At 49.2% G+C, this 27,715-nt stretch overlaps 7 protein-coding genes across 10 annotated transcripts; 3 read left to right on the top strand and 4 right to left on the bottom strand.

The window, feature by feature from the left end:
* The first annotated feature begins 321 nt into the window (after nucleotides 1-321).
* On the top strand, nucleotides 322-2,621 carry LOC6546420 (protein ecdysoneless). The gene is made up of 2 exons (XM_001971224.3): nucleotides 322-697; nucleotides 770-2,621. Exons 1-2 carry the CDS (start codon nucleotides 418-420, stop codon nucleotides 2,545-2,547), a joined length of 2,058 nt encoding a protein of 685 aa, XP_001971260.1. The 5' UTR covers nucleotides 322-417; the 3' UTR covers nucleotides 2,548-2,621.
* Nucleotides 2,598-3,378, bottom strand: LOC6546419 (rRNA 2'-O-methyltransferase fibrillarin). The gene is made up of 2 exons (XM_001971223.3): nucleotides 2,912-3,378; nucleotides 2,598-2,853 (listed from the first exon to the last, which is right to left on the bottom strand). Exons 1-2 carry the CDS (start codon nucleotides 3,243-3,245, stop codon nucleotides 2,663-2,665), a joined length of 525 nt encoding a protein of 174 aa, XP_001971259.1. The 5' UTR covers nucleotides 3,246-3,378; the 3' UTR covers nucleotides 2,598-2,662.
* A 158-nt stretch (nucleotides 3,379-3,536) lies between these two features.
* On the top strand, nucleotides 3,537-7,393 carry LOC6546418 (xylosyltransferase oxt). The gene is made up of 3 exons (XM_001971222.3): nucleotides 3,537-4,518; nucleotides 4,614-4,774; nucleotides 5,126-7,393. Exons 1-3 carry the CDS (start codon nucleotides 3,828-3,830, stop codon nucleotides 6,902-6,904), a joined length of 2,631 nt encoding a protein of 876 aa, XP_001971258.1. The 5' UTR covers nucleotides 3,537-3,827; the 3' UTR covers nucleotides 6,905-7,393.
* Nucleotides 7,314-10,146, bottom strand: LOC6546417 (elongator complex protein 5). The gene is made up of 4 exons (XM_001971221.3): nucleotides 9,908-10,146; nucleotides 8,483-8,700; nucleotides 7,732-8,413; nucleotides 7,314-7,649 (listed from the first exon to the last, which is right to left on the bottom strand). Exons 2-4 carry the CDS (start codon nucleotides 8,529-8,531, stop codon nucleotides 7,556-7,558), a joined length of 825 nt encoding a protein of 274 aa, XP_001971257.1. The 5' UTR covers nucleotides 8,532-8,700; nucleotides 9,908-10,146; the 3' UTR covers nucleotides 7,314-7,555.
* On the top strand, nucleotides 8,838-13,787 carry LOC6546416 (cytochrome b reductase 1). Of its 4 annotated transcripts, none has more exons than XM_015158004.2 (5): nucleotides 8,838-9,172; nucleotides 10,535-10,806; nucleotides 12,554-12,763; nucleotides 12,845-13,208; nucleotides 13,270-13,787. In XM_015158004.2, the coding sequence occupies exons 2-5, from the start codon at nucleotides 10,545-10,547 to the stop codon at nucleotides 13,442-13,444; spliced, it is 1,011 nt and encodes a 336-aa protein (XP_015013490.1). In that variant the 5' UTR covers nucleotides 8,838-9,172; nucleotides 10,535-10,544; the 3' UTR covers nucleotides 13,445-13,787. The 4 variants fall into 4 exon arrangements, with proteins under 4 accessions (XP_015013490.1, XP_026833769.1, XP_026833770.1 ...); XM_026977968.1 differs by having other exon boundaries at nucleotides 10,542-10,806; nucleotides 13,270-13,783; XM_026977969.1 differs by lacking the exon at nucleotides 10,535-10,806.
* LOC6546415 (adenylyl cyclase X E) lies at nucleotides 13,788-17,929 on the bottom strand. Its single transcript, XM_001971219.3, has 12 exons — nucleotides 17,840-17,929; nucleotides 17,632-17,772; nucleotides 17,433-17,577; nucleotides 17,025-17,374; nucleotides 16,837-16,970; nucleotides 15,836-16,771; nucleotides 15,535-15,781; nucleotides 15,381-15,470; nucleotides 15,058-15,326; nucleotides 14,601-15,010; nucleotides 14,348-14,548; nucleotides 13,788-14,292 (listed from the first exon to the last, which is right to left on the bottom strand). Exons 1-12 carry the CDS (start codon nucleotides 17,927-17,929, stop codon nucleotides 13,814-13,816), a joined length of 3,492 nt encoding a protein of 1,163 aa, XP_001971255.2. The 3' UTR covers nucleotides 13,788-13,813.
* A 19-nt stretch (nucleotides 17,930-17,948) lies between these two features.
* LOC6546484 (adenylyl cyclase X E) lies at nucleotides 17,949-22,133 on the bottom strand. Its single transcript, XM_001971217.3, has 12 exons — nucleotides 21,998-22,133; nucleotides 21,803-21,943; nucleotides 21,596-21,746; nucleotides 21,199-21,536; nucleotides 21,017-21,147; nucleotides 20,013-20,954; nucleotides 19,714-19,960; nucleotides 19,570-19,659; nucleotides 19,235-19,503; nucleotides 18,765-19,168; nucleotides 18,504-18,710; nucleotides 17,949-18,443 (listed from the first exon to the last, which is right to left on the bottom strand). The coding sequence occupies exons 1-12, from the start codon at nucleotides 22,076-22,078 to the stop codon at nucleotides 18,106-18,108; spliced, it is 3,339 nt and encodes a 1,112-aa protein (XP_001971253.2). The 5' UTR covers nucleotides 22,079-22,133; the 3' UTR covers nucleotides 17,949-18,105.
* Between the last annotated feature and the right edge of the window lie 5,582 nt (nucleotides 22,134-27,715).

Raw genomic sequence — 27,715 nt, 5'->3', positions numbered from 1 at the left:
CTTGGCCTAGTTATTTAGAGCACTTTAAAGTGATTTCGGATAAATATTTGGGTATCATTTCTTTCAATAAATCTGAACACAAGCATTAATTTGTAAATATGCACTTGTCGTAAAGCAATGTACTGAAATGCCAATTATATATAACACTATATTTTTCGCTTAACGTTCCGTTTGATTTGATTTGAGTTTGATTTCAAATTCATTAATAATCGCCCAGATGAATAACGGGAATGGGTTAGGTCACCGCTAAGCGCTTATCCACGCCATCCACCGCCCTACTGATGCGGAACCCTACTGCGCGCCCAGTGTAAACGAACTTCTTTATGCGATAGCCAGACTGGCAGCACGGGCTCCAGTCGATAGTGCCACCTCCAACGCCCTAACAAAAAAAAAGGAGGAGGAGCAAAAGGACAAAGGATGACCAAGATCCCAGGCAGCAATCTGGAGTTCGTCCGCGAGGAGGACTTTGTGGAGTACTACATATTTCCCAAGATACCCGACAACGTACAAGATGAAGGCGCGCTGCGCAAACTGATGCTCCAGATCCGCAACGAGATCTCGGCCATTGTTCGGGAGAAGTCCTTGGAGCGCAGCTATCTGTGGCACAAGGACGAGTTTCAGCTGCAAGTGCGGCTGGGCAGCGCCGAAGAGCGCCTGCTGAACGATGAGATTAACCCGGAGCAGGAGGCGGAACTCGGTATGCGCACAATGTTCTATAAATAGCCTTATTTCTGCATTTGAACTCATCCATTTCCATGTCCCCGCCCAGGCGACCTCCCACCGCACTTACACGGCGTAACCCACTATGGCGACAACATCAGCGACGAGTGGTTCGTCGTCTATCTGCTCACGGAGATCACACGTGCTCGCGGGGACTGCATTGCACGGGTGAGCGATTCAGATGGCGAGTTCCTGCTCATCGAGGCGGCGGATGCCCTGCCCGACTGGGCGTCTCCCGAAACTTGCGAGCATCGCGTTTTCCTGGTCGGGGGTTTCCTGCAGCTCCTCCAGAACTCCGCCGCCGCCAGCAGCCAGGACAAGCCACTGACCATGGCCACTGCTGTACAACGTATACGAATGAATCCCACCCTATATCGCTGCTCGCGGGAGATACAGTCATGTATTGACGCGCGCCTGAAGGAGTACCAGATCGCCCAGCCGCACTTCTCCATTCATCGCCAGGTGCTGCAACTCCCGCACAGCGCTGCACAGCTTCTGAAACAAAAGCCAAGATTACTCTCTTCGGCGGTTCGGGCTTTCTGTGAACGGGACTCGCTGGACGTCAAGGCCCTTCGCACCATGCGATATTTCCCACCGGAGGCAGCACGCGTGCGCACCAACGTGCGTTTCACCCGCTGTCTGTACGCCATGCTGTCGCACCAGCAGTATCTTCCCGAGAAGAGACTCGGTTGGCATCTAACAGATCCTGTATCCGAGCCGGAACGGTATAAGGAGCAACTCTTGGGCTTGAAACTGGCCAGTGGACTGGAGATCCTGGCCACTCAAGCCAAGCGGGTAGAGGGCCAAAAGCTGGAAGATCTTCCTGCCTGGCGATCGTATCTGCGGAGCTTGCAGAGCAAGGGCTACTTCCGGGAAAACATTGAGGGCAGTGCCGAGTACCAGGAGCTGCTGCACAAGGCCAAGCAGTACTTCCATGGCAACCAGGAGCGTTTCCGCACAGCCTCCAGAGCCGGCGCAGAGATCCTCGATCTATTGCTACATCCAGCGGAGGCTGCTTCCGAGGAGCTGCGTGATGAGCAGAACAACCTGCAGCCCAGCGACTCGGATGAGTGGTTGAATATCAGCGCTGAGGATCTGGACTCCATGCTGCAGGATCGCTACGGACCCAAGAAGCTCTACAAGCCGAACGGACAAATGAATGCCGAGGAGTTCACCAAGCAGCTGACGGAGTTTTTAGATCGACAGTCCAACTACGAGGGCATTGAGCATCGCGGGCTCGAGGAGCCGGAGCTGGACTCAGACGATGACGAGCCGCCGCCACAGGCCAAGAGTTCCACAGGACTGGGGGCAAAGGTCAAGAAGAATCCCTCCATGCGCAAGGCTTGCCAGCGAAATTCTGTCATCCAGCCGGAGGAACCGGACAGCACACATGTGCGGAATTTCTTGGACTTTGTAATACCCGAGGACAACTGGGACTCCACCTCAGAGATGAGTGACTACGCGGACGAGGACGACATGGAGAGGAATCTAAATTCGCTTTCTGGAGGTGGCAGTGTTTTCCCACTCGACCGGCAGATCCAGTCGTATATGGAGCAGATGGACCGGGAGTTGGCGCAGACCAGCGTGGGCAAATCCTTCCACGGCAAGAAGAAGGCTCCTCCACAGGCGGACGAGGACGATTTTGACGACATTGAGGACTTTGAGCCCATCAATATAAACGTAAACACGCTGCGCAACATGATGGATAGCTACCAATCGCAGGTGGGCGGCGCAGGTCCTGTTTCCAATCTGTTTAGCGCCATGGGCGTGGGCATGTCAGCTGGCGAGGACAAGGAGCATAAGGATATATCCGAGTCGGCCGTGTAAGCGGGATTACAGGGATTAGTCTAGACTTAAGTCCATCAAATAAACGTCAATGTGAATATTTCAATGTAATATAATTTGCAATTTGCAATGTAATCTTATTTGCTATTTTTGATCACTAATCCTTGGATGCAGGCACAAAGTTTCCATAGTCGCGTCTGACCTTCATGGGTGGCTCGTTGCTTGGAGGATCATTTCTTTGATTATGATCATGGGAGCGCTTGTAGCCCCCAGATCCTCCGGAGCCTCCACCTCCTTCGTACCGATCCCGGCGCTCCCTGGGATCGTATCTGTTGTTGCGGCGGTTGTCTGTGGGAATAAATGGGTTCGTAAGCTATAAATAGGAACTAAGCTTCCCGGGTATTACCCCTAAATCCCCTGTCCTGGTTGTTGTGGTAGCCAGCTCCTCCTCGTCGCTGCCAGCCCCTTTCGCCGCCTCCCCTGCGATGTCCGTTGTAGCGATTGTGGTAAGAATGACCACCGCCTCCTCCGCCCTGGAAACCGCCGCCGCCTCCTCCACCGCCGCCACCTCCGCCCATCCAGTTCTCCACGATTGGCGGATCCGGCACAGGCTTGCTGCAGTGCGCCATGAACTCTGGGTCGTCGTCGGTGAAGCGGTCTGCGAACTCAAGTTCACAGGACTCCAGGAAGTTCACGTCCCTTTCGACCAGACGGTTTATCTTTCGGTTAGGATCCACCATTGTTCCGAGAATTATCCAAATAAATTCCCTTTGACTGTATTTTTCATATGATAGAGCGCCCAACACAGCTGTTTTAGTCAGCGGTTTTTAGTCACCGTGATTTTGCTCAGCTCACGTTATCGAAACAAAAGTTTCTCACATATGTAATCACTCTTAAGTAAATCACGATCAAAATAAGTTGAGTTAGGTTAAGCTAAGTTAATAAATTAATAACATGTCAATGTTTCCAAATAATTAGTAATGTTAATTACAAGGAATGTTTTACAAACTAAAAATCACAGAATCAAAGGCCAGCTGAGTGCGCCCATCGCTGCAATGCGGGTGTAGTATTTTGTCTCGCGCTCTAGTACGGTCACACTGCTCGAGCGGGGGCGACTTTTCCGCGGAAAAATGTTATTAATTAGCCAAATGAAAAAGCCCCAATTCTTCACCCGCCAGCACTAGAGAGCAGAACATGTCCCCGCCTCGTCAACACAGCGCAACACGGATCACAGCCCACACGCACGTCCAGAAACCAGAGGAGCAGCACCTCGTCTTTGGCAGCGGCGGTCGGAGCAAGAGCCCCTGGAGATCTCACTAGCCATGGAGCAATCTGTGTCAGCCCGCTGGCTGAAACGCTATCGCGCCTTCTTCCTCGTCCTGCTGCTCATTGTGGCCATCCAGTTGTTCCTGGCCTACAAGTCCCTAGACATCGTGGGCGGCGGTTCCGGTTCCGGCTTCGATGCGGCTGAGGCGCCTGCCAGTCCGCCCCCACCGCAGTCTCAGGCACGGGTCCAACCACCTGTCAAAACCAAACTTACTGCCCAGCAACTGGGCTTCCAGGCAGAGTGCGACGTACTCGCCAGGGAGGCCATCTCCGCCCTACAGCGCGCCAAAACGAAAGACTGTCGAGAACATATCGCGCACATCGCCTGCGCAATCCAAGCCGGACGCTTCTACTCTCCGCAACTCAGGAGCAGCTGTCCAGCTGGTAATCACACGGCCAACGTTTCTCTGGGATGCTTCAAGGATGAGAAAGACCGCCGCCTGCTGGACGGCTACTACAGCAGCTCCAAAACCTCCAATTCCCCAGCCAAATGTGTGGAGCTATGTCTGCAAAGCGGCTATCCGTACGCAGGTGTGCAATACGGTCGCGAGTGCTTCTGCGGATACGACACGCCTCCTAGAGCCGCCAAGCTGCCGGACTCCAGTTGCAACACCAAGTGCCTGGGCAACGCCAAGGAAATCTGCGGCGGATTCTACGCCATGAACGTTTACGAGACCGGAATTGCCAGTGAGTACGAAGAAGGGACTTTATTCTTTGTATTAACGATTAAGTTAAACCTGGTTTTAATCCTTATATATTTGAAACCTTTCCATCTCTTGCAGAGTTCACCGCGCAACTGGCGGCCACCACTCCCCCCGAGGAAACGAAGCGCGTGCGGATCGCATTTCTGCTGACGCTCAATGGAAGAGCGCTGCGTCAGGTACACCGACTTCTGAAGGCGCTCTATGCTCCGGAGCACGTCTACTACATTCATGTGGACGAGGTGGGTCAATGGCCGGAACTCGGCAATTAGCTCGCGCGATTAATTGCGCTAATTTGCACAATTTAACACACTGGCGGCCAAAATAGTTGGCCACTGATTGATTTATTTATGGTACGGCTAATAGCTGACTAGCTATTTGAGAAGTGCCATGAACTACATACACTCTTACTGGTTATGTAAACTGACGCGCCAAGTGCACAATCAGCACTGCATTTAATTTACATTGTGCTCTAATTGCCCAGCCCACTTACAAATTACTAGAACCTGGCAGTGTGCGTTGCGCGCCTTATAAAAATATATCAGTGTCATAGTATTTGGCTAATTTCAATTAACAGTTTGTTTCTTCTATAGCGACAGGATTACCTGTACCGGAAGCTGCTGGAGTTGGAGTCCAAGTTCCCGAACATTCGTTTGGCACGGAAGCGATTCTCCACCATATGGGGAGGAGCCTCTCTCCTGACCATGTTGCTTCAGTGCATGGAGGACCTTCTACAGTCCAACTGGCACTGGGACTTTGTAATCAACCTTAGCGAAAGTGATTTTCCAGTGAAGACACTCGACAAGTTGGTGGATTTTCTGAGCGCCAATCCGGGCAGGAACTTTGTTAAGGGGCACGGCCGGGAGACACAGAAGTTCATCCAGAAGCAAGGCTTGGACAAGACCTTCGTCGAGTGTGACACGCACATGTGGAGAATAGGGGATCGAAAGTTGCCAGCTGGCATTCAAGTGGACGGAGGCAGTGACTGGGTGGCGTTGTCACGACCTTTTGTGGCCTATGTTACCCATCCCAAGGAAGACGATGAGCTGTTGCAGGCTCTTCTGAAGCTCTTCCGACACACGCTCCTGCCGGCGGAGTCATTTTTCCACACGGTCCTCAGGAACACCAAGCATTGCACGAGCTATGTGGACAACAACCTGCACGTCACCAACTGGAAGCGGAAGCAGGGATGTAAATGCCAGTACAAACATGTGGTGGATTGGTGCGGATGCAGTCCAAACGATTTTAAGCCGGAAGATTGGCCCAGGCTGCAGGCCACGGAACAGAAGTCTCTGTTCTTCGCACGGAAGTTTGAACCTGTTATCAACCAGGCGGTGCTACTTCAGCTGGAGGAGTGGCTCTACGGGCCATACACCAGCGAGTACGCCAATCTGCACGGCTATTGGCAGTCCTTGTATCACCACGAGGATATCCATGGATCAGGAGACGATTTAGCCAGAAGCGTTGGAGACAGCGTACTGCGTCTATCTGCTCGTCAAGCCAAATTGGATCCCCTAGAGTTAATAGAACTCACTCATTACCTCCACCGAGATCAGTACAAGGGGTTCCTGGTCCGCTACAGAGCCAGAGGATCTTCCGGGAAGCCACTGCACTTGGAGACGAGAGTGCGACCGACGCAGCAAGGAAAACTGGCGAGGAATGCTCGCTTCAGCAAGAGATTACGCAACTTTGAGGTCTCTACGGACTTCGATCAAAAGGAGCAGATTGCCCGGAACTTTGGAAAGCTCTTGGGTCCGCACAGTGACTTGCTACTGAGCTACACACTCCAAGCCAGCGCAGATTCGGGTGCTGCGTCCCATTCCTACAACCTCACGCTGCTGTGGATAGATCCGCTGGGCCGCCTGCAGGATTTTAACGAATTGCATGTGGAGGACTCCACCAGCGATGTGATAAACCACTCAAAAACCCTGCTAAAACATCCCATCACACCGGGGATCTGGACAGCGAAGTTAATAGGCCGCAACTCGATCTATGCGCAGTTAAAATTCCTAATTGCCCCACTTGCCTATTACAAGGGATATCCGCTGGCAAAGTCCTCAGAAGCTGAGGCGCTAAACGCCGGCCTGGCTGTGGCTCTGCCTGAGGATTTTGAGATGCCCGTGGAGTGGCAGCAGCACCTCCAAACCGACGATGAGCAGTTTACCATGCGCGAGGAATCCATAGCCAAGGGAAAAATGCTGGGACAGGAGCTGCACAGTTGGATTGACGGATTAGTTGCCCAATTCTTTCAGCTGCGTGAGAGCTGCGTGGTGGAGGCGGACAGCGAGGTTTCCCTGCCTCTCTGCAGCGATGTCCCCTGGAGCTCACTGGCACCCGACCCCAAGAGCGATGTGGATGCCCTGCTCAAATGAGTCATTGCCATGCATTAATTTTGTTATTAATTATCTAGTGTAAATACTCGCCGAGATTTAGATGCCGAGCCGCAATAACCGATTTTTTGATAGCTCCTTTTTCTCCTCAATGTTTTCGTATTGATTGTTGTGATAATGTGAACTTTTAAGCGCCATCTTGACCGGATGCGGAACTCCAACGCTCCAATTGTAATTTGATTTTTATAATAATAGAGCATAGCATTTTGGAACTAGTTAAGTTAGTTAGGTTTGAACGCCTTGTAAATACGCAACGCACTGGACACCAAAAGATCGCATTGCAGCCAAATATCGTGGAGGTAATCCAGAGTTAACTGTATATAAGGTTAGCTAGACGCAATTCCTTAACTAAGTCATAAGCTAGGGCACCACCAGATAGCAATTGAATCAGTTGTATTCACAAAGTTTCTTCGATTTTTTGATTCACATATCAAGTTATCCAAAATAAATGAGCAATTCTACATGTACTAAGTGGTCGTTCACAGATTCATTCTGCTCCTCATGCGAGGTTGAACACACCCCTATGCGGAACTTTGGGGCCGGAATTCCAGGTATTTTATGGTTTAGTAGGTTAGACTTAAGGAGACTTAAAGCCAAGGCTATTTGTACTGCCGTTCGCTGCTGGCGGGCAGCCTAGATGCACAGATCCTCGTCCGGATCCTCCTCGTCGAAATCATCGTCGGCATCGGGCGTGTATATTATGTTTCCCTCAGACGGCTCGCACGTGCTGGAATATGGACAAACATATCATTAAGGAGATCCTCCAGAAAGACTCCGAGAATGTCTTCAAATTCTAGGTTGCCACTCACCGTTCGTATGGCAGGGTGAGTGCATTGCGGGCCATCACTTCATCCTCGTCAAGTTCGATTTTGAAGGTGCTGCTGGCCGGCTCTGGGGTCTGCTCCGTCTCGGGCGAGGGCTGCTTGGGGGAGCCACCTGCAGGTAGCCCTCCGTCCAGCGGCGTCACCTGGAAAAAGGTTTTGCTGACTTGGCAGGAGTAGCGCTTGTTGGACACCGCACCGCCCGGCTTGCGTGAAATCAGCGAGAGTAATTTGTCGGATTCCAGTCGTAGGACCAACTCGGCCAGGTACTCGCAGCCAGCCAGGATGTATTCGGCATGGGGATTCTGTAAGTGTTGTGGGGAGGCCCACAGGAACACGCGGCACACGTTCTCCGAGCGCCGCAGGCGGTTGAGGAAGCCAAAGATGAAGGCGGGCGTCTGGTAGCACAGCAGGTCGGCCAAGGTGGGCAGGATGACGTTGAAGCCAGTGGCTTTGGATCCCGGAATGCTCCCGTCCAGGTCGCCGGCATTTTCCGCCGCAGTGTTGTTGTTTTTGTGGTTGGCGCACTCGCCAATCAGCGCCTCGAAGGTGGCCACGTGCTTCAGACTGACGCCGGTGGGCAGGGCCTTGATAGTTTCCGCCCCCTGTCCCTGCTCGTGCAGCAGGCTGCCGATGAACTTGGGGGCAATGCGCTCCCGATTTAGCTCATCTGCGGACGAGGAGGGAGATGGGGAGTTGCATTAGTTGGCAGGCGATGGGGTCGTCACTGTAAACTCACCTATAACGAGGACCACTTTCTGATTGGTCACCAACAGGTTGGAGAGCATTTTGTTAGCATTTATTGTGAGACTACTTATATATGATTTTAAATTGTGCTTTTTGTTGAAGCTGCCAGTTCTGCTAAGCAAAAGGCGTTAGGGTGTTTCAGTCGTTGGCGATGGGTCACACTGGCGGCAAATGGGAGTCCAGGGCCTCGAAGTAAATGTTTTCCAAAATCTAGTCAGATAATATATAGTTTGTTAATTTTTGAAATCAAATCTAACGTATTCAGTGGTTTCTATATTATTTGAACGTGTATTCAACTCATACTTTTTTTTTAATACTTTTTGATACTACAGCATGGTTCCCGTATCCCTGGTTGTCCCGCTTTTTTCCAAATGAGTAAACAGAAAAACATAGCGGTTAACAGATCGAGTTACAGTTTAAAACCCTTTGATAGTGAAAGTTTGACCTTGTCCTTGACGTGCTAAACTAAGTTATGTATTAATGAATGTGCCGCTTTAAACTCGACTATTTAATAATAATGCTGACGTAGTAAATTCGCGCAGCATTGCGTTCTTTTTTTGCTGCAAAATTATCTCTGTGTGTTTGTGCCGTTTTTGTTTTTGTTCTTGCCTTTCCCATTGAAGACCATTGGATATATTCCAAACTAAAACACATTGTTGGACTTCTGATTCAGTTCAAATCTGTAAGTTTACCTATGTATGTATTTGTATCTAAGCCACGTCTGTAATTATATGTAGTAAACAAACAGTTCGAATTTGTTTGCGGCTTTGCATTAATATCCAACAAGTGGTTTTCCTACAGTAGTGTGTGACGAAGTTTGTTTGCATGTGTGCTTCGGTTTTTACAGTTCTGTGCTTCCAACGGAAAGCTCGTGGAAATGCCAAATGGAAGGGCCAAGTGCGGCGGAGTGGGCGGGGCTTTAGGGCTTTCAAGCCCACGCAGCCTGTGCAGAATTTCCACGGCTTTTCCTCCATATGGAAGGCACAGCTTCCTGCATTTAAAGCAGTTTGTTCAACAAGTAAAGTAAAGTGCGTGGCAGTTTCCCAGAAAAGTAGCAGAAGTCGCGCAAAACCCAGTGTCATCGCTTTAAAGTCACTAATTGGTGCTAAAGATAAGCGCAGGCGGTACTGAAGCAGGCATTATCTGAGCAGGGCGAAGCATCAATCAAGTATACGCCATGTTGTTCTCACTGGGTGAGTCGAAGTGCACATACAGTCATAATTGCACAGCAAGAACTGCGGCGCTTTAAAGGGAAAGCGACTGGTCTAAAGTTGTGCTTAAAGGTTTCACTTCCTTGTAGACATACTTTGGAAACTAAGAACTTTCAACACGATTGAGTAGCTAATACCAAAGCACAAATAACTTACTCCCTCGAAATAATGCGTAATAACAAGTAGTAACGGGTGCTAATACTTACCTAAAAACCTCTATTAAACCCTTTTACGTTTCGGAATCGACTCCTTTTGGAAAAAATAGATCCAGTTGAAGGAGTTCTACTGCACTATGCCATTACTATGCACAGAACATTAAAGTCAAAGTCGCAATTGAAATGCCGCTCAGTGACAATGGCTTGAATAGATCCGAGGAATGCGAAATGCAAAGAAGGCATCAATGCACCCCCTTCCCAACCAGAAGCGATCGACCTGGTCCGGCATACTAACCAGCATTCGCTGGCACCCAAAGCCAAAGCCCAAGCAGAAACCAAACCCAACCCCAGTGGAATCCAATCCGCGTAGAGAACCAAACAATTATCCACACCGAATTGAACAGTATGTGTGCGATGTCGCATGCGAGAGATTTGGGAGCGGGAAAAAGCTTTTCCTAGCCATCGCCGGGCGGCGGCTGGAAAACTTTAAATTCAGTTGCGCATTGCACGCCGAAGTGTTCGGTTGTATTAGCGGTGTGTCGTGTGAATTAGTTACTAGTAGTTAGTTACTAGCAGTTGCTAGTGTTTTTGTGCTGTGTCTTAGGGCAATTAACGCCGTCCATTAGACTGTTGCATGTGTTTTTGTGGTTGAACCATTGGCGAATTATTGATTTAAAGTACACAGACCATGTCGAAGGACGCGGACGTGGAGCAGGCGACCAAGCCGGAGAGTGGAGTTGTCCAGGTGGAGCCAGCAATTCCGGAGCAGCCACAGGCCGCCGCTCCGACGACGGTCTCTACGGCGACCACTGTGATCGCGGTGACTAATGGGGAAAAGCCAGTGGAAGCGACACCTGCAACAACTGCAACACCTGCGACAGCAGAACAAGTGCAACCTGCAACCACCATCGCTGGCATTGAGTTGGCCACTCCAACTTCACCACCAACAGGTAGACTATGAATGGCATTGGATTTCGGCTCCAAGTCTGATTAGTGCCAAGTAAAACCAACAAATCGAGTGTTAGTTATAGTAAAAGTTAAAGCAAAAGCAAAACGCACCGAAAGACAGACTGCCGCCATCTCCTTTCCCCGCCCGGTTTTCACCATCGCATCGCCATCACCATAGACATCGACATCGACATCACGATCCGCGATCAGCAACCAGCAACCAGTAACCAGCTGAATTTCACTTTGGTTTTCCAGACTTTATTTATTTTGCTCCGCTGTCTTCGGACTTGTGCGCTTTTCCAAAGTCAAAGTCATCTGCCCGGGTTTTACTTTCGGTGCGGCTATGCGGCTATGTGGATTGTTTATTTCAAATTTTGCGCACGATCTGCTGCAACGCTTTGCTGGCCAGCGTCTTCGGCACGCCCACTTAACCCTAATAATTAACAGTCATAGTCACAGCTAATGTGCCAATTAATTTCACTTGCATCCCAAAGCTGGGCCGAAATGGAGCACTCCAACTGGAGCCCATTGAGTAACCGGGGACGCGTGGCGGCTGCCATTTACCAGCATTTATAATTGCGATTGCCAGCTACAAATGTCCCAGGCCCACTTATCAGCCAATTTACAAGCTAACACTTGGCAGTCTGGCTCATTTGCAGTTCGCCCGAGTCGAAATTAAAACACCATTTGCATACCAAACCTCAATTAGGGCGCCCGATAGGGGCCCTTATCGGGTGCATCTGCACCTGCACCTACAAGTTTATGGCCAGAAGTGCATGCGGATACTGCAACCTGAAGCTCTGCATATTCAAACATATTGTGCATATTATGCATCCCAAATAAGTGAAAATCTGGTGGTCCAGATGTGAACAAATCGCTTTATGTTCCCCGATCGACCATTAAATGAACCTCTTTTTGAACTAAAGAAGCATTCGCACATTTTAATTAAGACACAAGTATACTATTCCTCATGTATCGAGTGAAGAACACGGCTACTTTCACTGCGGTGCGGGTTCCGCAAAACGAATCGAACTTTTAATTAATTTAATGTGTCATGCTGCAACATGAAGCGGGAGGAACTTGTACGATGCTATTTAAAGCGATTTACTATCAGATGGCTATCTGGAGAGCAAGGTGATAAGGCCAGTTCGTGCCCGCCAGGCAGATAAAGTGGGCAGAACGCTCCGCCGGTGCAAATTAATGTTGGGTAAACAAGAGCAATTGTTTACGCATGAATTAGCCAAATTACGCCTGATGAGTGGCTGGCGAAAGGGGTGGGGAGGTGGGTGCGTCCCAGTGCCTGGGAACAGGCCGTTCCCATAAATTCAGGCCCAGCCGATATGAGATCTTGTTTATCGCAGTATCGGATGGCTGGCGACGAAGGAACTGCTTGTTTACCCGGCGAGTGCAGCTGCCATTAAAGCGGATCAGATGTAGGCGTCAAAAGTGGGAGCTAACTTTTTGGGGAGCCAACTCGTTCTGGTCGCATGTTATCAGCAAGTGCTTGGGGCTATTTTAATCTTCGGCCACGGACGGCAGGTGGAACATGTAATTGAATCATGTTTACGTAGCTGCAGCCACAAACCGAAAGTATGGAAAATATATACGAGTGTTTGAGATCCCCTCCCCTTTTTGATGCCCCGATATCTCTGCCCTTGAATGAGTTATGCGATTAGAGCGCCAAAAATGCGTGCTGTGCGTAATGGGCTCTATTTATAGCTTATCCCAAACGCTTGTTGGATTTTTCAGGCAGTGGCAAGGCGAGCATGGATCCGGCGCTGATCAACTTTAAGGTGCTCTATGTGCTCACCCAGCTGTGCGGCCTGACGATGATCGTCCTGGTGGCCACCTGGATTGGCCAGCACTTCGGGGGCCTGGCCGGCACCTCCAATCCTGGCGTGGAGTTCAACTGGCATCCGCTGTTCATGACCATTGGCTTCATTTACCTGTATGGCAACTGTGAGTAAATGGAGCGGAAGAGGTGCCACTCCACTCCCATTGAGTAGCTTTGAAATGGTAATCCAATGTTCGATCCCACAGCCATTCTGATCTATCGCGGTTTCCGCACCACGCGCAAGAAGACTCTGAAGCTCACCCACGCCGGCATCCACATGGGCGCATTCATTCTGACGGTGATTGCCTTGAAGACGGTCTTCGATTCGCACAACTTGGCCAATCCGCCCATTCCCAACATGTACTCCCTGCACTCTTGGCTGGGGCTTTCCGCGGTGATCGTCTTCTCGCTGCAGTATGTGGCCGGATTTGTGGCCTTCTTGGCGCCGGGATTGAGGGAGAACTACAGGATTGCCATGATGCCGCTGCACATATACTTCGGACTCTTTGGCTTCGTTCTGGCTATTGCGAGTGCCCTAATGGGTATCACCGAGAAGGCCATCTTCGCCATGTAGGTTCACACATATGCTATCCAGATAGATCACTTGACTAATCAATGGGGACTTGTCTAGCAAAACTCCGGCTTACTCCACTCTGCCGCCGGCTGGTGTGCTGGCCAATGTCATTGGAGTACTGTACGTGGTCTTCGGCGCCCTGGTTGTCTACCTGGCCACTGAGCCCGCCTACAAGCGGAAGCCTATTCCCGAGGACACGGCTCTGCTGAGCTCCAGTTCCGCCAACGAATAAGGCTCTGCCCATGCCCCAAATCAACTGCAATGCTTACTTAAGCTCAAAACTGTGCACAAAACCAAACGAAACCGAAACCTGATCACACGGATGGTGCTTTGTTAGAGATGAAGATTGAGATTCGTCAAGCTGCGTGTATTATCTGTAGGAAGTACATAACCTAACGAATATGTATGACTCCGAATTACCCACATACGTATACTTTGGTCACCAGTTGTGCAATGATTTCAGCGAGTGCTCAAGTCGTAACGTATTTAACCTCATGAAGAACATTTGCTTTGAACTGTACGAATACATCTATCTATGTGTGTTATATATGCTTAAATAAATATGTATACATATATCTATAAATATAAATGCAAATAAATATCAACAGCCCCCGGGCATGAGGACGCCTCCCTTTTGGCGCTCCTGTTTCGACTCCTCCAAGTCATCCTCTTCATACTCATTTACATCGAGCTCCTCTTCAGCCTCGTCTTCTCCTGAATTGGAAGACTTTGGGGGCACGTAGCTCGGGGTGAATGATAGCGAAAGCGTGTCGATGACCCAGCTCTTTGAGTCTTTTAGATTCATGCTCTCTTGGTCGTGTTCGTGGAATGTGAGATCCGGACCCAGGACCACCAGGTAGGTGGGCACCTTGCCCACTCCCTTCACCTCCGTGTGAGCTCGGTAGTTGCAGCGGATGTTGAACTGTCGCAGCACCTTCGCCGTGTTCCGGGGCACTTGGATGTTGTCCAGCAATCCAGTGGAGCACATCCGGGAGGCCATGTTGACGGTATGACCCCAGATGTCATAGTGTGGTTTCGAGAGTCCCACTACGCCGGCCATCACGGGTCCATGGGAGATGCCTTAGGATTGGATCAATGGATTGGTTAGAAATACAGTGAAGGTAATGCAGCCCACCTATCTTTAGGCTTCCCGTTAAGAAAGTCTCGTACTCCGAGAACATGTAGTTGTACCGAATGTCGTGCATGATGCGAAGTAAGTCCAGAGCAAATTCGGTCATCACCAGGACGGCGGCATCCTGCACGTGGGCGTAGGGCTGGCTGACGTTATCGCCGCTCATTTCATCGTCCTCGGTGCTGCCGAAGTGAACAGTCAGTACTAAGGGATAAGTTTGTAAAAAATGTACTTTAATCTAGCCCATGATAATCACCGCTGGATCTGCGCCTCACTTCCGAATCCGTTTCGCGTTCCTTGACAGGAATGTCGATGGAGAAGTCAGTGTAGTGGTCCGTTTCCAGACCACAGGCCACCATGTAGGTCCATCCCATCACCTTGATCTTTTCGATCTTGTACCTGGTCTGGTAGTTGACCAGGAGGTCGTCGAAGCAGCAGATGATCTCGTGCAGGATCCGCAGACCCGTCGTGTCGGCGTTGAAGTTCTCAATGGAGGCGAACATCACGGCCACCTTGGAGAAGTTCTCATAGTAGAGCTGGTCGTGCGGTCGCCGCACCTTGAACACCTGCGCCACGTGGGAAGGCAGGATGTTAGCCATAATGATCTTCATGGAGCGCAGCTTGTCATCAGTTTGTTGGTGGGCTTCCTCGTAGCAAGCGCGCATGCTGAAAGCGATGTGTTTAGAGATTTGCAAAGATCTCCGCTTACTCACAAATAGTTGAACTTCCTGAGGTAGTTGACGTGACGTTCCCGCAACACCAGAACAATGAACAGAGCCACCAGGTACCAGGTGTGGGCGTAGTCCGCCTTCAGCCCCAGATCAGTGGTCTCCGATCTCTCAAAGGCGAACCCGTAGTAGAAATGGACGCTGCCCAAGTGGAGTCCGAGGATGAGGAGGCCGAGGATCATCTTTATCATCAGCGGACAGCCCGAGATGACAAATAGCAGACTGAGCACGATAACCACACAGTAAGTGACAGTCTAAAAGTACGAGATGGTTTTCAGTTTTTCAAATTGCACTTGTTTATATTTAACCCATGGTCCGAAGCATTCCGCATAGGTCTTTTCATTATGGAGGTGGGCTTCGATGATACCCAGTTCTAGTTTCGCAATATCACAGGAAAACTACGAGTACATTGGAAAGTATTGACAGTGCATTTGGCTTCTTCGTGAAATCATGAATACGAACCACCGTTTGAGAGGACATAACGTAGAGCAGGAGCAGTATCACAATGGTCAATGGAACCCTTACGAACAGAGAGTCCTCGATTCTTTCTGAGATCCTGAGAAGCCAGCGGCTCAGAAAACAAGAGGGCTGCGACATGGGCGTGTGTCTCTTCCACTGCAGGCGGAGCTTCTTGTATCCGGCAAGAAAGCACAGGATCAGCAGTACCAGGAGAATACCGAGCAAGACCAGAAGATCGGAGTATGTGGCTCTGTGGAGCAAGAGAAAAGTTCAGTGCTTGGCAGCCCAACAAACAAGAGCTCACTCTTCGTTCCAGTTGATGCACAATATAGCCAGTCCAGCACAGAGCACTATGAGCATGGAGTACTTCATCATAAGGTCCGGCAGGTTGTGGAATGCCCACTCCATCTTCCAGCTGCGAAACACACCCAGCACGAGGTGGATCTGGTTGCTGAACAGGTACTCCTCGTTAAAGTCCTTTTTCTTCATCGACCGGCTACGCCGCCACTCTATGAAGCAGTGACCCACCGCCATTTCCTCCACCTCCTTCATGATCTCGCGCTGCGCCTTGATCTGGATCTCCTCGTAGTATCCTCCGTAGCTCAGGCGGCATGAGGTTACTGAGGCGTTGCTCAATTCGTCTTCCAGTTCGCCGGGCTCCACCGCATCAGGAAGTCGACTGCTGACCAGGAAGGTACGGATCCCCGCTTGCTGCAGGATGGGATCACTTTTGGCTGCCTCGGAGCCCTCTCTGAATATGTAGTGCTCGTCCAGCATGCTCAGGGTCATTTGAGAGACGTGCACCAGTCCCGGAAGCCCGGATGCCTCCAGCCGATTGGTGATGTCCACGTCCTTGGACCAGATGTCGAACTGCCATTTGGTGTGCCCAATGATTCCCGCAAACACCTCACCCGAGTGCACACCGATCCGAAGGTTGATGTCCAGCTTGCGCCGGCTGCTTACGTCCTGCGTGATGCGGATCATATCCAGCGCCTGGTCAACGCAGCAGGAGGCGTGGGCAGGAAAGTAGTTCGGGATGCCCGCCACACAGTTGTAGGCATCTCCCAGGAACTTAATCCGCATCGCTCGGTTGCGGTTTGCAGCCAGGTCAAAGTTCACAAACAGCTCGTGCAGAATCTCCACCAGTTGCGGTGCCTCCAGAGTGGTGGTCAGCTGCGTGTAGTTCACCATGTCTGCCACCAAAATGGAAACATCCGGGTAGGGTTCCAAAAACAGTTTCCTACTTAAGACACCACCAATATAGAGCACTTCGGAAATGCATTTCACATCATTGCGCATACGCACCGTGAATCCGCCTTTTGGGGAGTGAAGCTCTTGTCCTGATCCTCGATGCGGCTGCAGATTTCCTCCTGCAAGGTGCGTACCATTCTGCGTGGTAAAATGGACTCTAGCAAGGCATTCTCCTTTTTCATCACAAGCTGTGGAAAATCAGAGCTGCACAGCACTTGAAAGTAATACAGCTGGTGGCATACCTGGTAGACAATGTTTTGGTACACCAACTGGTAGCGACTAAGGATTGCTCGTCTAAGGCCGTAGTCCCTTACTACAATCAAAAATGAGAAGATCATGTTGAGGGTTAGGAGGTATATGGCATAGGAGGCGAGCAGGTAAAGCGAAACTTGATCATTAAGGTACTGCACGTAGAAAACGGAGCCCACATAAACTACGGACACCACCATGCCCAGGAAGTACACTGAGTTTCCTTGGTAGAATGCGATGGGTAAGGTCGTGTAGACACTGATCAGGACTACATGATCGTAGCAGGGCACCGAGGGATACGCTGCGCCACTGTGGATGGTCCCCAGGAGGTCAGAAGCGAAATCTGCATAAAAGGAAGAAATTCTTAGGAGTAGTGGGACTGGACAGTGCCAAAACCTCACCCATAGAGATTAGAAAGAGGGCCATCAGCCACGATATGAACTTATTCGTATTCATCCCAACGTTCTTCTGCATGCTCATTAGCATGATGAAGGGGCTGAAAAGCATAACCACGAAGTGGGGGACCACGGTCACCAGTATGACATCCTAAAGGAATTGGTGTAGTCTTGCCCAGCTGTATGCTATATCAGATGAGATTACCTGGACTAGGGCGAGCAACAGAATCATGTGAGCTACCATCAGTAGTTCCACCTGCCAAATGATCTGGACCACATTCGACATCAGCGCCAGCTCCCGGAGGTGGGAGCAGGCCATTTCCAGGCGTAGACTCTGACACTTGCTCTGGAATTGGAATTAGAGCGTGGTGGAGACTGAAGTGGGTGGGCCATCAGATGGAATCCCGGTCTACCTTCAAGTGTCGCCATTCCAGTTCTTTTACGGTGCTCAGGGAGCGGTAGGCAACCACGTCTTCCTGGTAATATGGGCTCTCGTTAGCCATTTGGACTGAAAAAATGTTTGGTGAGATCTATTTGAGTTTTCTATAGCTACTATGACTTACTTCTCAAGCCAAAATAAAGCTATTCCATAAGTTACAATCACAAGACTCGCATAAAAACCCTCGCATTGAGACCTATAAAGCAGTGCAAATTAAAATTGTATTATTTTCCAATTAATCTATTTGTCAGCTCTTTTTTCGTCCAGCCACTGCACGGAGACTACGCTGCCCTTGTGCGAATCGTTGTTCTGGCTATGATGCTGGAAGTGTAGATTCTCGTCCAGGTCCACAAGGTAGGTGGGCACCTGGCCCACTCCCTTCACAAGGGTCATCCCCCGAAAATTGCAGCGAATGTTGGAGTCCCGTAGGATGTTCGCGACGCTGTCGGTCACGTGGATGCCATCCATCACTCCCGTGGAAGTCATCCGGGAGGCCATGTTCACAGTGTGTCCCCAGATGTCGTAGTGCGGCTTGGAGAGTCCCACAACTCCCGCCATCACAGGTCCATGGGCGATGCCTGAAATGGAGAAAGTGGCAAGTGGGATAGAATCGCCGCCTTGGTAACGATTGAACTCACCAATCTTCAAGCTGCCAGTTAACTTGGAATCCCTTTCGAAGAAAATCCCCTTAGAGCGGATGTCACGCATGATGCGAAGTAGATTCAAGGCGAATTCAGTCATGACCACGACTGTATTATCGGTCTCATTCAAAGTGGCCTGGGAGGTGTGCCGATCCTTGCTGATTACCTCATCATCGGCATCCGTCGGGGCGAATCGAACGGAAGCTAAGAATGCAATTATCAGACCCTAATCGTGCACGAAATAGTATTGGTCCATACCTGATTTCTGGACCTTATCGGCTTCCCGATTTCTGGAGACGGGAACGCTGATCGAGAAGTCCGTGTAGTGATCGACGTCCAGGCCGCAGGCCGCTAAGTATGTCCAGCCCATCACCTTGATCTTCTCGATTTTGTACAAGGCCTGGTAGTTGATCAATAGCTCGTCGAAGAAGCAGATCATCTCGTGGAGAGCTCGCAGTCCCGAGTCCTCCGCCTCGTAGTTCTCGATGGTGGCGAACATCACGGCCACCTGGGAGAAGTTCTCATAGTAGAGCTGATCGCTGCGCCGACGCACCTTAAACACCTCTGCCACGTGGGTGGGCAGAATGTTGGCCATGATGATCTTGATGGTGCGGGTTTTGACCTTGGTCTGCTCGTGTTTCTTTTCGAAGCACAGGCTCATGCTGGGAAAAGCATGTGAGTGGGTAAGTATGTGAACTAACCAACAAACCAGAAGAGGTAATGCGTACAAGTAGCTCGCCTTCAGGATGTAGTTGAGGTAGCCTTCGCGCACAACCACCACGATGAAGAAGGCAACCAGGTACCAGCTGTGGGAAAGACTCGATATCATGCCCACATTGGTGGTTGCCGACCGCTCGAAGGCGAATCCGTAGTAGGCATGGACCGTGGTCACATGGCAGCCTAGGATGGCCAGACCCACTCCTAGCTTTGCGATCAGCGGAATGCCAATGATGCTCAGCAAAAGGCTGAGCACAATGACTACTGCATAAGTCACAGTCTATGGGACAATAGTATTCTAGTAAACTGGCTTTAAAGCTATTCTCTTCTAACTTTCGATACCAACCCAAGGCGTGAAGCAAAACATCTGGGGCTTCAAGTTATGCAACTCGGAATCTATAATGTCTAGCTCGAGCCCGGCTATATCACAGGAGAACTATAGTAAGGAAATCGGTCGATTATAGAACTCAGAAGGACGAAAAGGACTCACCACTGTTTCCGAAGACATCACATACAGCAGGGACAGCACCGAAATGGCCAATGGAACTCGAACGAACACCGACTTCTCGATCAGATTGGAGATCTTAATCATCCAGCGACTCAGGAAGGTGGCGGGCTGCGTCATGGGCGTGAGTCGGCGGCCACGTAGCCAGAGTTTTTTATAGGATGCCAGCAAGAATGCCAAGAGTATGGCCAGAAACAGGCCGAACAACATGGTATAGTCCTTGGCTTCTCTTCTGCAAATGATTGAAGCTACAGTAACGGAGCGCAATGGCATTGAAAGCTCACTTATTGAGTAGGTTCATGGATATAATCGTGGCTCCAGCAAAGGCCATCATCCCCAGGCTGTATTTCATTAGAAGGTCCCGCATTTTGCTAAAGGACCACTCCATCCTCCAGCTGCGGAAAGTGGTGAAGAGGAAGTACGACTCGAGATGGAATGTATACTCCTCGTTGATGTCCTTTTTAGCTATTCGGTGCAGTGGCCGTCTGATCTTGCACGCCTGCACTCGGTTCACCGGCATGTGCTCCACCTCGAGAATCATATCGCGCTGCGCCTTCACCTGGATGTCTTCGTAGTCCTGACTGAAACTAAAGCTGAAACGGTAGTCGTTCAGCGAGATATTGTCGTCCTCCAAGTCATCGGTGTCCTCGAAGTTTGGAAGTCGACTTCTTATCAGGTAGGTACTCAGATTAGACCGTTGCAGGAGAGGATCTTGCTTGGCCGTTTCGGTACCCTCCTCATACACGTACTGGTTGTCCAGCAAGCCCAGTGTGCGGCTAGAAATGTGCACCATTCCTGGAAGTCCGGATGCCTCCAGCCGGTTGGTGATGTCGACGTCCTTCGACCAGATGTCGAACTGCCACTTGGTGAGTCCAATGATCCCAGCGAGAATCTCCCCCGAGTGCACCCCGACCCGAAGCTCGATCTTCTGATTTCGTCGCTGGCTGGCTTCTCGGCTTATCTCAATCATGTCCAGAGCCTGGTTCACACAGGCGTTGGCGTGGGCAGAAAAGTAGCTGGGAATCCCAGTGACGCAGGTGTACGAATCGCCCAGGAACTTGATGCGTGTGGCCCTGTTTTGGTTGGCAGCCAAATCGAAACTAACGAACAACTCGTGCAGGATGGCCACAAGTTCTGATACGTCCATTGTGGTGGTCAGATTCGTAAAGTTAACCATGTCCGCTTCTAAAATAGATACTTCCGGATGGGGCTCCATAAAGAGATGTCTGTGGGCGATGAGCTGCATTTCGCCGTCCGATCAAGCTGTCTTATAATCTGTGGAACTCACCGCGTTTTTGTAAAGGGAATTAGATTAGACGGATCTTCTTCAATGTGACTGGCGATGGCATCTTGCAAGGATCTCGCCAGCGTTACTGGTATTATCGAGTCCATCAAGGCCTTTTCCTCTTTCATTGCCATCTAGGTAAACGATATAAGTCAACTAGTACAAGGAAATTTATCTCTACCCACCTGAAACACCAAGTTCTGGTACACCAGCTGGTAACGACTTAGTATTCCGCTTCTCATGTAGTACTCCTGGAATCCGGTGAGGAACATGCAAAGCATGTTTAGAAAGCACAGATACACCCCATAAGCCGTCAGCTCCCACACTTTATCCAGTGTTTTGATCTCGGCTATCAACACCATGTATGCAAAGTACACCAGTGAAACGGCAAGACCCAAAAGGTAAGCTTTGCCGTTTTCCACAAAGGCTATTGGAAACATCAGGTAGACCAGGACAATAACCACGTGATCGTAATTTGGTATCAGGGAAAATGAACTAAAGTAACAGATGGGCAGTATCAAGTCTGAAAAGGATGAGATCTAAGTGTGAGCCTTGGATACGAATGTCGCAGGAATCACAAACCCATTGCAGTCAGAAGCAAGGCCATTAAACAGCTGACCAAAATGGCAATGGCTTCGTACTGCTCGACGTTGGGCTCCCTGCTGGGCATCAGAAACGATGGAGTGAGTAACATGACCGCGAAATAAGGAAGTACAGTGAGAAAATCAATGTCCTGCAGCGAAGGAAGCGCAGTTATTTGGAAATATGCATTTGGCGTATTTTTCCCACCTTGACCACGCTGAACAGCAGAATCACATGAAGGAGCATCAAAATTTCAATGACTATAATGAGTTGGGTCACAAGGGCCACTGAAACCAAGTGAAGGTGCCGATGGTAAACGCCTTCCAGACGCAACTCGCGGCACTTGTACTGCAATTGAATCGTACTGGATACTTGGAAAGGTATTTCCGCGACCTAGCATACCCGCAGGAGTTTCCACTCGTAGCCCGGCATGTTGCCCAGAGAGCGGTAATCTACTACATTTTCGCTGTAGCCTGGATCCATTTCGGCAGTGTACTCGTATATAATATTATATTGTAAACAAATGGTTTTATTTAATAAAGTTTTAGACATAAAATGAAAAAGGGGATTGTTACTTTTCTTCTATTTTTTAGGAGTAAATTTACAAATTTTGTATTTTTTTTGGCCGGTATAACGGTGGAAATTGATTTTGAAGAAGGCAACATTTTGAAATTCAAATAAAGCGCGGTAAAATTGTGTTGCTTATTGTAGCATACTTTTGGGCTTAACATTTTTAAAGTGCCGCCAACCCTGTTGCATACTTTTGGGCTTGGCGACATAAGTCGGAAAATATGGTCACACTGGACATTTTAGCTCGTTACCATTTGCAGCCCAAAAGTATACAACATTATTTGCCGTAATTTGGTTTAGCTTCTGCCCAAAAGTATGCAATGGAATATTAAATTTAAAAACAATTTCGACCAGCCACCTGCTGCGATTTCTGTTCATGCAGCTTTCGAAGAGCAGCACGCACCTGATCATCGCTCGCGGTTATTAATATTTTCGCCACTAATCACCAGAGACAAGTCCACAATTAGTGGCACAATTAGTGCTTAGTGACATCTTGAGTCACTATCAGTGATAGTAACGTGCCAGTGCAGTGATCTTAAAACTATCAAATTTAATTAAATTGTGCTCCGCTGTCCAACGGCCACGTGCCGGCAAGCTTAACACAACATCCGTTGGAAAGCTTAACAAACATCTGTGAGGAGCTTACCATTTGGTTCCAGCAGCAGATAAGTTCTGGCCTATGTATCAGATAGAAGCTTTTAGTTTCTATTCTGCCCCAAGATCAATTGATATTATTGCATACTCTTAGGCGTGCGATGAAACCCGGACAATTTGACAAGCCGCAGTCAACGACTACTAGTGCTACTAATAAGAACAAGGCAGTTCTAGGAGAGGAACTTAGAAATGCCGTCAACGCGCCCTCAGATAATGATACTCTACAAGTATCCGATTTTGCCGCCACAGCAGCTTCATTGGCATCTGCTTTTTCGAGCGTCAATGGGTCCACATCAGGAACCGCCTCGCGCTACCAAAGCCCTGCTTCAGGTGAAGCCTCGCAGCGCTTTCAAACAATAAAGCGCAAGTCATGCGCCTCCCCAAAGACTGATGGGAAAAAAGCTAACCTCGGCAAGAACGGTGATAACGTTCCCATACCTCAATCGAACTATAGTGGCAGCTCAAACCGTTTCGAATTGCTAGCGCTTCACCCAGATGACATGGAAGTTGAGAACGCCAACGACGTGCTATGTGAGAGGCCTAGTACAAGTCATCAAGCTGCCATTGCTGCGGCGAAGCGGGCCGCTAACTCTCCTGGCACCTCAGGTTCTCCCAACAAGACGCAGCCCAAACCACCGCCCATAGTGATGGAAGGTATTGAAAACGTCTCTCTGCTCATGCAAGAACTCAGGAAAATAATTGACATAAATAAAGTTGAAGCTAGGGCTTCACTTGGCGGTATGATGAGACTCTATGCAAATGACGCTACCACTTTTCGTAGCATTGTCAGTTGGCTTGAGCAGGAAAAATATGAATTCCATTGCTACCAACTGAAGGAAGATAGGCCGTTTAAAGTCTGCATTAAAGGCTTACACCACAGCACGCTTCATAGCCAGATTAAGGAGGATCTGGAAAAATTCGGACACAAGGTGCTTGACGTCCATCTGCCCCAGAGGCGCAGTGAGCCAGGCACCCCTGTAGCCAAGCCGGTAAATATGTTCTTCGTGAATATTGCCGCCGCGGCCAATAATAAGGAGATCCTGCTAGTCAAGGCACTTTGCCATATGCGGGTTATCGTTGAGCCCCTCCGAAAGCGCAATGCTGTTGTGCAATGCCATCGATGCCAACAGTTTGGCCATACGGCTAAATACTGTCGTAAAGCGCATATTTGCGTCAAATGTGCTGGCGAGCACGCTGCCAGCAACTGTACTAGGCCGCGCAGTGAACCGTGCACGTGCTACAATTGCGGACAACAGCACCCTGCAAGCTATTCAGGGTGCCCCAAATACCAGGCGTTCCTGCAACGATCTCGGCCCAAGCGTGGAGTTGGAGCTCGGCCTACTGTGAATAGCCAAACCGAGACAAATGATCAAACTAGGAGCAGACCAAGAGTAGCCACTCGTCAAGGTGTCTCCTATGCAGATGCAGCTAGGGGAGGCGTGCATGTCTCTCAACATGAACAGCAGAACAACCCAAACATAAACCAACGAACCAACAGCCGCAACCGCTCGACATCGAGATCTCGAGTTGCAGCTCAACGAGACAACAACCGCAACCGTTCAGCATCGAGATCCCGAAATACGGCATATCACTCATCTCTTGAAAATAACATTGAAAACATGATGCGAACCCTCAATGGAAATATCGATTCACTCCGCTCGTTACAGGATAAACAGACGGAGATGATGATGATGATGCTCAAACAGCAGCAACAGCAGACACAGCAGCAGGGGCAAATTCTTAATTTGCTTGCTGCCCTCCAAGCGCAACGATCAACAATATGATGCCGCTGCGCATTCTAATGTGGAACGCCGATGGCGTTTCCACGAAGCTGCCAGAGCTTGAGTGCTTTGCGCGACAAAATAAGATCGATGTCATACTAATTAGTGAGACTCACTGCCGAGGAAACTTTGTGCCAAAAATATATGGTTTTGATGCATATCCAGCTAATGATCCAAGTGTTGGCAATGCTAGAGGAGGAGCTGCGATCTTTATAAAATCTAGCTTGGTGCATTATCCTCTGAGCCCTGTTACCAGCGAAAAAGTACAAATAGCGTCTGCAGGAATAAACACAGCGCTTGGTGTGATCGACTTTGGTGCGATTTACTGTCCTCCTCGTTTCACATGGACAACAAATGAATTTGCTGACATACTACCGCTAAATCATCGAAAATTTATAATTGCAGGAGACTGGAATGCATCTCACTGGCTCTGGGGCTCAGGAAGATGCAATCAAAGAGGTCGCGCTCTCGCGGATCTTATTCTTAGTACGGAAGTCAACACGCTGGCTACAGGCAGTCCTACTCGGTATCCGTACGGTAGGAGAGGAACTCCAAGCTGCATTGATTTTGCAGTAACGAAAGGCGTTCTCGATATTCATGCTTCCATAACATCGGCTCCTGATCTCAGCTCTGATCACCTGCCTCTTATCATAACGCTGGATGTCACAGCATTGACATATCCTACAGCAGATCGATTGATAACCAGACACACCAACTTAGAAATGTTCTGCGGTCTTCTAGAGCAATCTCTGTATCTTGATATAGAAATCAACTCAGAAGAAGATATTGAGGACGCAATCAACCTATTTGCTGTAAAGGTGAAATCGGCAGCCATAACAGCTACACGAACGTTGACACAGAGACCCGTAGCAGCAGGTATACCCCTCACACGGGAAATTCTTATTTTAATTGCTGAAAAGAGACGACTTCGGACAAGATGGATGAGGTCCCGCCACCCTCTAGACAAATTAGAGTGGAACAGAGCTCAACATATTCTCCGTAAGAAACTGGTGGACCATAAAGCTGCATGGTTCGACGAGAGGCTTACCAACACTGGTACTGGAAGCGAAGCGAGGCATTCTCTATGGAAAGCGACGCGTAGTATAAAAAGGAGGTGCCCCAGGAAGGCACCCCTAGCTAATGAGAACGGAACATGGTGTCGTTCTGACAAGGAACAAGCGGAAGTGTTTGCTAGGCACTTAGCTGAACGGTTCAAGCCCTTTAACCTTGCCAGCCAACAGGAAAAACAAGAAACGCAGGAAGTCCTCGAGCAAGCGCTGCAAATGGATGCACCGATTCTCCCGTTCGACCAATGTGAGATATCAGCGATCATAAACCGCCAATCCTCTAAAAGAGCACCAGGCCACGACATCATCTGCAACGCTACTCTGAAGGCGCTGCCTACTCACGCGATCTCTTACATAACGTTGATCTTCAACGCTATGTTGAGGTTGCATTACTTCCCTGCCCAGTGGAAATTTGGCTTAGTGAGTATGATCCACAAGCCCGGAAAGCCAGAGAGTGACCCAGCATCCTACCGGCCAATCAGTCTCCTCCCATCAATCTCGAAGATCTTTGAGAGACTTATCTCTGCCCGAATTGCTGGGATAATGTCATCCAGAAGAGCCATCCCTGATCACCAATTTGGATTTCGTGCAGGTCACAGTTCAATAGAACAACTGCACCGCATCGTTGACCAAATATTGCAAGCCTACGATGAGAAAGAATACTGCAATGCGCTCTTTTTGGACATTAAGGAAGCATTCGACCGAGTCTGGCATATTGGCCTATTGGCCAAAATAAAAATGACACTACCAGCACCGTATTACTTGCTAATGCGGTCCTACTTGGCGAATAGGCAGTTCGCAGTACGTTTCCACTCCGCAACCTCAGGGATACATGAGGTCAGTGCAGGAGTGCCTCAAGGAAGTGTACTGGGTCCATTATTGTACTGTCTGTATACCAACGATATGCCGCAGCCAAATGCTAGTATGGACGCCAACCCTGACAGGATGACTCTAGCCACTTTCGCCGATGACGTCTGTGTTACTTACAGATCATCCTGCGAATATGAAGCAGCAGACGGCCTACAAGAGTACGCTGACAGGTACGAGAAATGGGCAAGAAGATGGAATATTGGCATAAATGGTCAAAAGTCAGCTAACGTGTGCTTCTCACTAAGGAGGAAAACACCACCTGCTGTTCAACTAGGTGAGGAGATGGTACAGCAGTGTAGTACGGCCAAATATCTTGGCATAACATTAGATCGCCGGCTCACATTTGCTCCCCACATAGCAGCCATCAAAACAAGGGTGAGAGCAGCTGTGACAAAGCACTGGTGGCTCCTAAGAAGCAACAGTAAACTCTCCACCCGAAATAAGCTCACCCTATACAAGCAGGTCATTGCTCCCATCTGGCAATATGGTTGCCAAATCTGGGGGATAGCAAGAGATAGCCAAATCAAAAAAATTCAGGTGGCCCAGAACAAAATAGCGAGACAAATTACAGGCTGTGAGTGGTACATTCGAAATAGCGTGCTACATAGGGACCTAAAACTAGTTACGGTACTACAACAAATCAACTTCCACTCCAGTCGGTACAACTCAAGACTGATGAACCACAGGAATCGTCTCGCTAATGATCTCACCATTACTCGACCGAGGCAGAGGATCAAAAGACGTCAACCAAGAGACTTAGTGCTAAGATAACAATAGCTTAATAGCTAAACATTAATTATAAAACAACATGAGAGTATTAGACCAAACTAGAAAAAGCTATATTAAATATTCCCTATAGCCGGAGCGCCAATTGGCAGAAACAATAGAAAATAAGGTAATAAAAGGGTTCATAGCTATCCTGTATATCTTAATAAACTACAATAAAAAAAAAAAAAAAAAAAAAAAAAAAAAAAAGATTTCTGTTCGCCTGGTACCAGGAATCGAAATTTCTTCTATTTTGCCATCCAAATTGGCCTCAACTGCGGATTTCGTGGGTAACTTCGTGATTTCTAACACCAGGGGAACATAATCGTTAGCAGGCTGCTGCTGGGAATCGTTGGTCCCCTTCTGCGATTTCTGTTCGCCTGGTACTTATATCGAAAGATCTCCCAATTGCT

This window comes from Drosophila erecta, unplaced genomic scaffold (genome assembly GCF_003286155.1).
Source record: "Drosophila erecta strain 14021-0224.00,06,07 unplaced genomic scaffold, DereRS2 tig00000021-arrow-pilon, whole genome shotgun sequence".
NCBI classification, from domain to species: Eukaryota; Metazoa; Arthropoda; class Insecta; order Diptera; family Drosophilidae; genus Drosophila; species Drosophila erecta.
Note: the sequence above shows the minus strand (reverse complement) of the source record. Positions and strands in the feature narration are given on the sequence as shown.

Coding starts and splice junctions, on each gene's coding strand:
- LOC6546420 (XM_001971224.3), top strand. CDS start 418: ATGACCAAGATCCCAGGCAGCAATCTGGAGTTCGTCCGCGAGGAGGAC. Junction 698..769: donor GGAGCAGGAGGCGGAACTCG/GTATGCGCACAA, acceptor GTCCCCGCCCAG/GCGACCTCCCACCGCACTTA.
- LOC6546419 (XM_001971223.3), bottom strand. CDS start 3,245: ATGGTGGATCCTAACCGAAAGATAAACCGTCTGGTCGAAAGGGACGTG. Junction 2,854..2,911: donor CCAGGACAGGGGATTTAGGG/GTAATACCCGGG, acceptor TTATTCCCACAG/ACAACCGCCGCAACAACAGA.
- LOC6546418 (XM_001971222.3), top strand. CDS start 3,828: ATGGAGCAATCTGTGTCAGCCCGCTGGCTGAAACGCTATCGCGCCTTC. Junction 4,519..4,613: donor TTACGAGACCGGAATTGCCA/GTGAGTACGAAG, acceptor CATCTCTTGCAG/AGTTCACCGCGCAACTGGCG. Junction 4,775..5,125: donor ACTACATTCATGTGGACGAG/GTGGGTCAATGG, acceptor TTTCTTCTATAG/CGACAGGATTACCTGTACCG.
- LOC6546417 (XM_001971221.3), bottom strand. CDS start 8,531: ATGCTCTCCAACCTGTTGGTGACCAATCAGAAAGTGGTCCTCGTTATA. Junction 8,414..8,482: donor GAAAGTGGTCCTCGTTATAG/GTGAGTTTACAG, acceptor CCTCGTCCGCAG/ATGAGCTAAATCGGGAGCGC. Junction 7,650..7,731: donor CTCACCCTGCCATACGAACG/GTGAGTGGCAAC, acceptor TCCATATTCCAG/CACGTGCGAGCCGTCTGAGG.
- LOC6546416 (XM_015158004.2), top strand. CDS start 10,545: ATGTCGAAGGACGCGGACGTGGAGCAGGCGACCAAGCCGGAGAGTGGA. Junction 10,807..12,553: donor TCCAACTTCACCACCAACAG/GTAGACTATGAA, acceptor TGGATTTTTCAG/GCAGTGGCAAGGCGAGCATG. Junction 13,209..13,269: donor GAGAAGGCCATCTTCGCCAT/GTAGGTTCACAC, acceptor GGACTTGTCTAG/CAAAACTCCGGCTTACTCCA.
- LOC6546415 (XM_001971219.3), bottom strand. CDS start 17,929: ATGGCTAACGAGAGCCCATATTACCAGGAAGACGTGGTTGCCTACCGC. Junction 16,772..16,836: donor CCCCAAAAGGCGGATTCACG/GTGCGTATGCGC, acceptor TGTCTTAAGTAG/GAAACTGTTTTTGGAACCCT. Junction 15,327..15,380: donor CGGAATGCTTCGGACCATGG/GTTAAATATAAA, acceptor TCGTACTTTTAG/ACTGTCACTTACTGTGTGGT.
- LOC6546484 (XM_001971217.3), bottom strand. CDS start 22,078: ATGGATCCAGGCTACAGCGAAAATGTAGTAGATTACCGCTCTCTGGGC. Junction 21,747..21,802: donor TGCTGTTCAGCGTGGTCAAG/GTGGGAAAAATA, acceptor CCTTCGCTGCAG/GACATTGATTTTCTCACTGT. Junction 19,169..19,234: donor ATCCTGAAGGCGAGCTACTT/GTACGCATTACC, acceptor TGCTTTTCCCAG/CATGAGCCTGTGCTTCGAAA.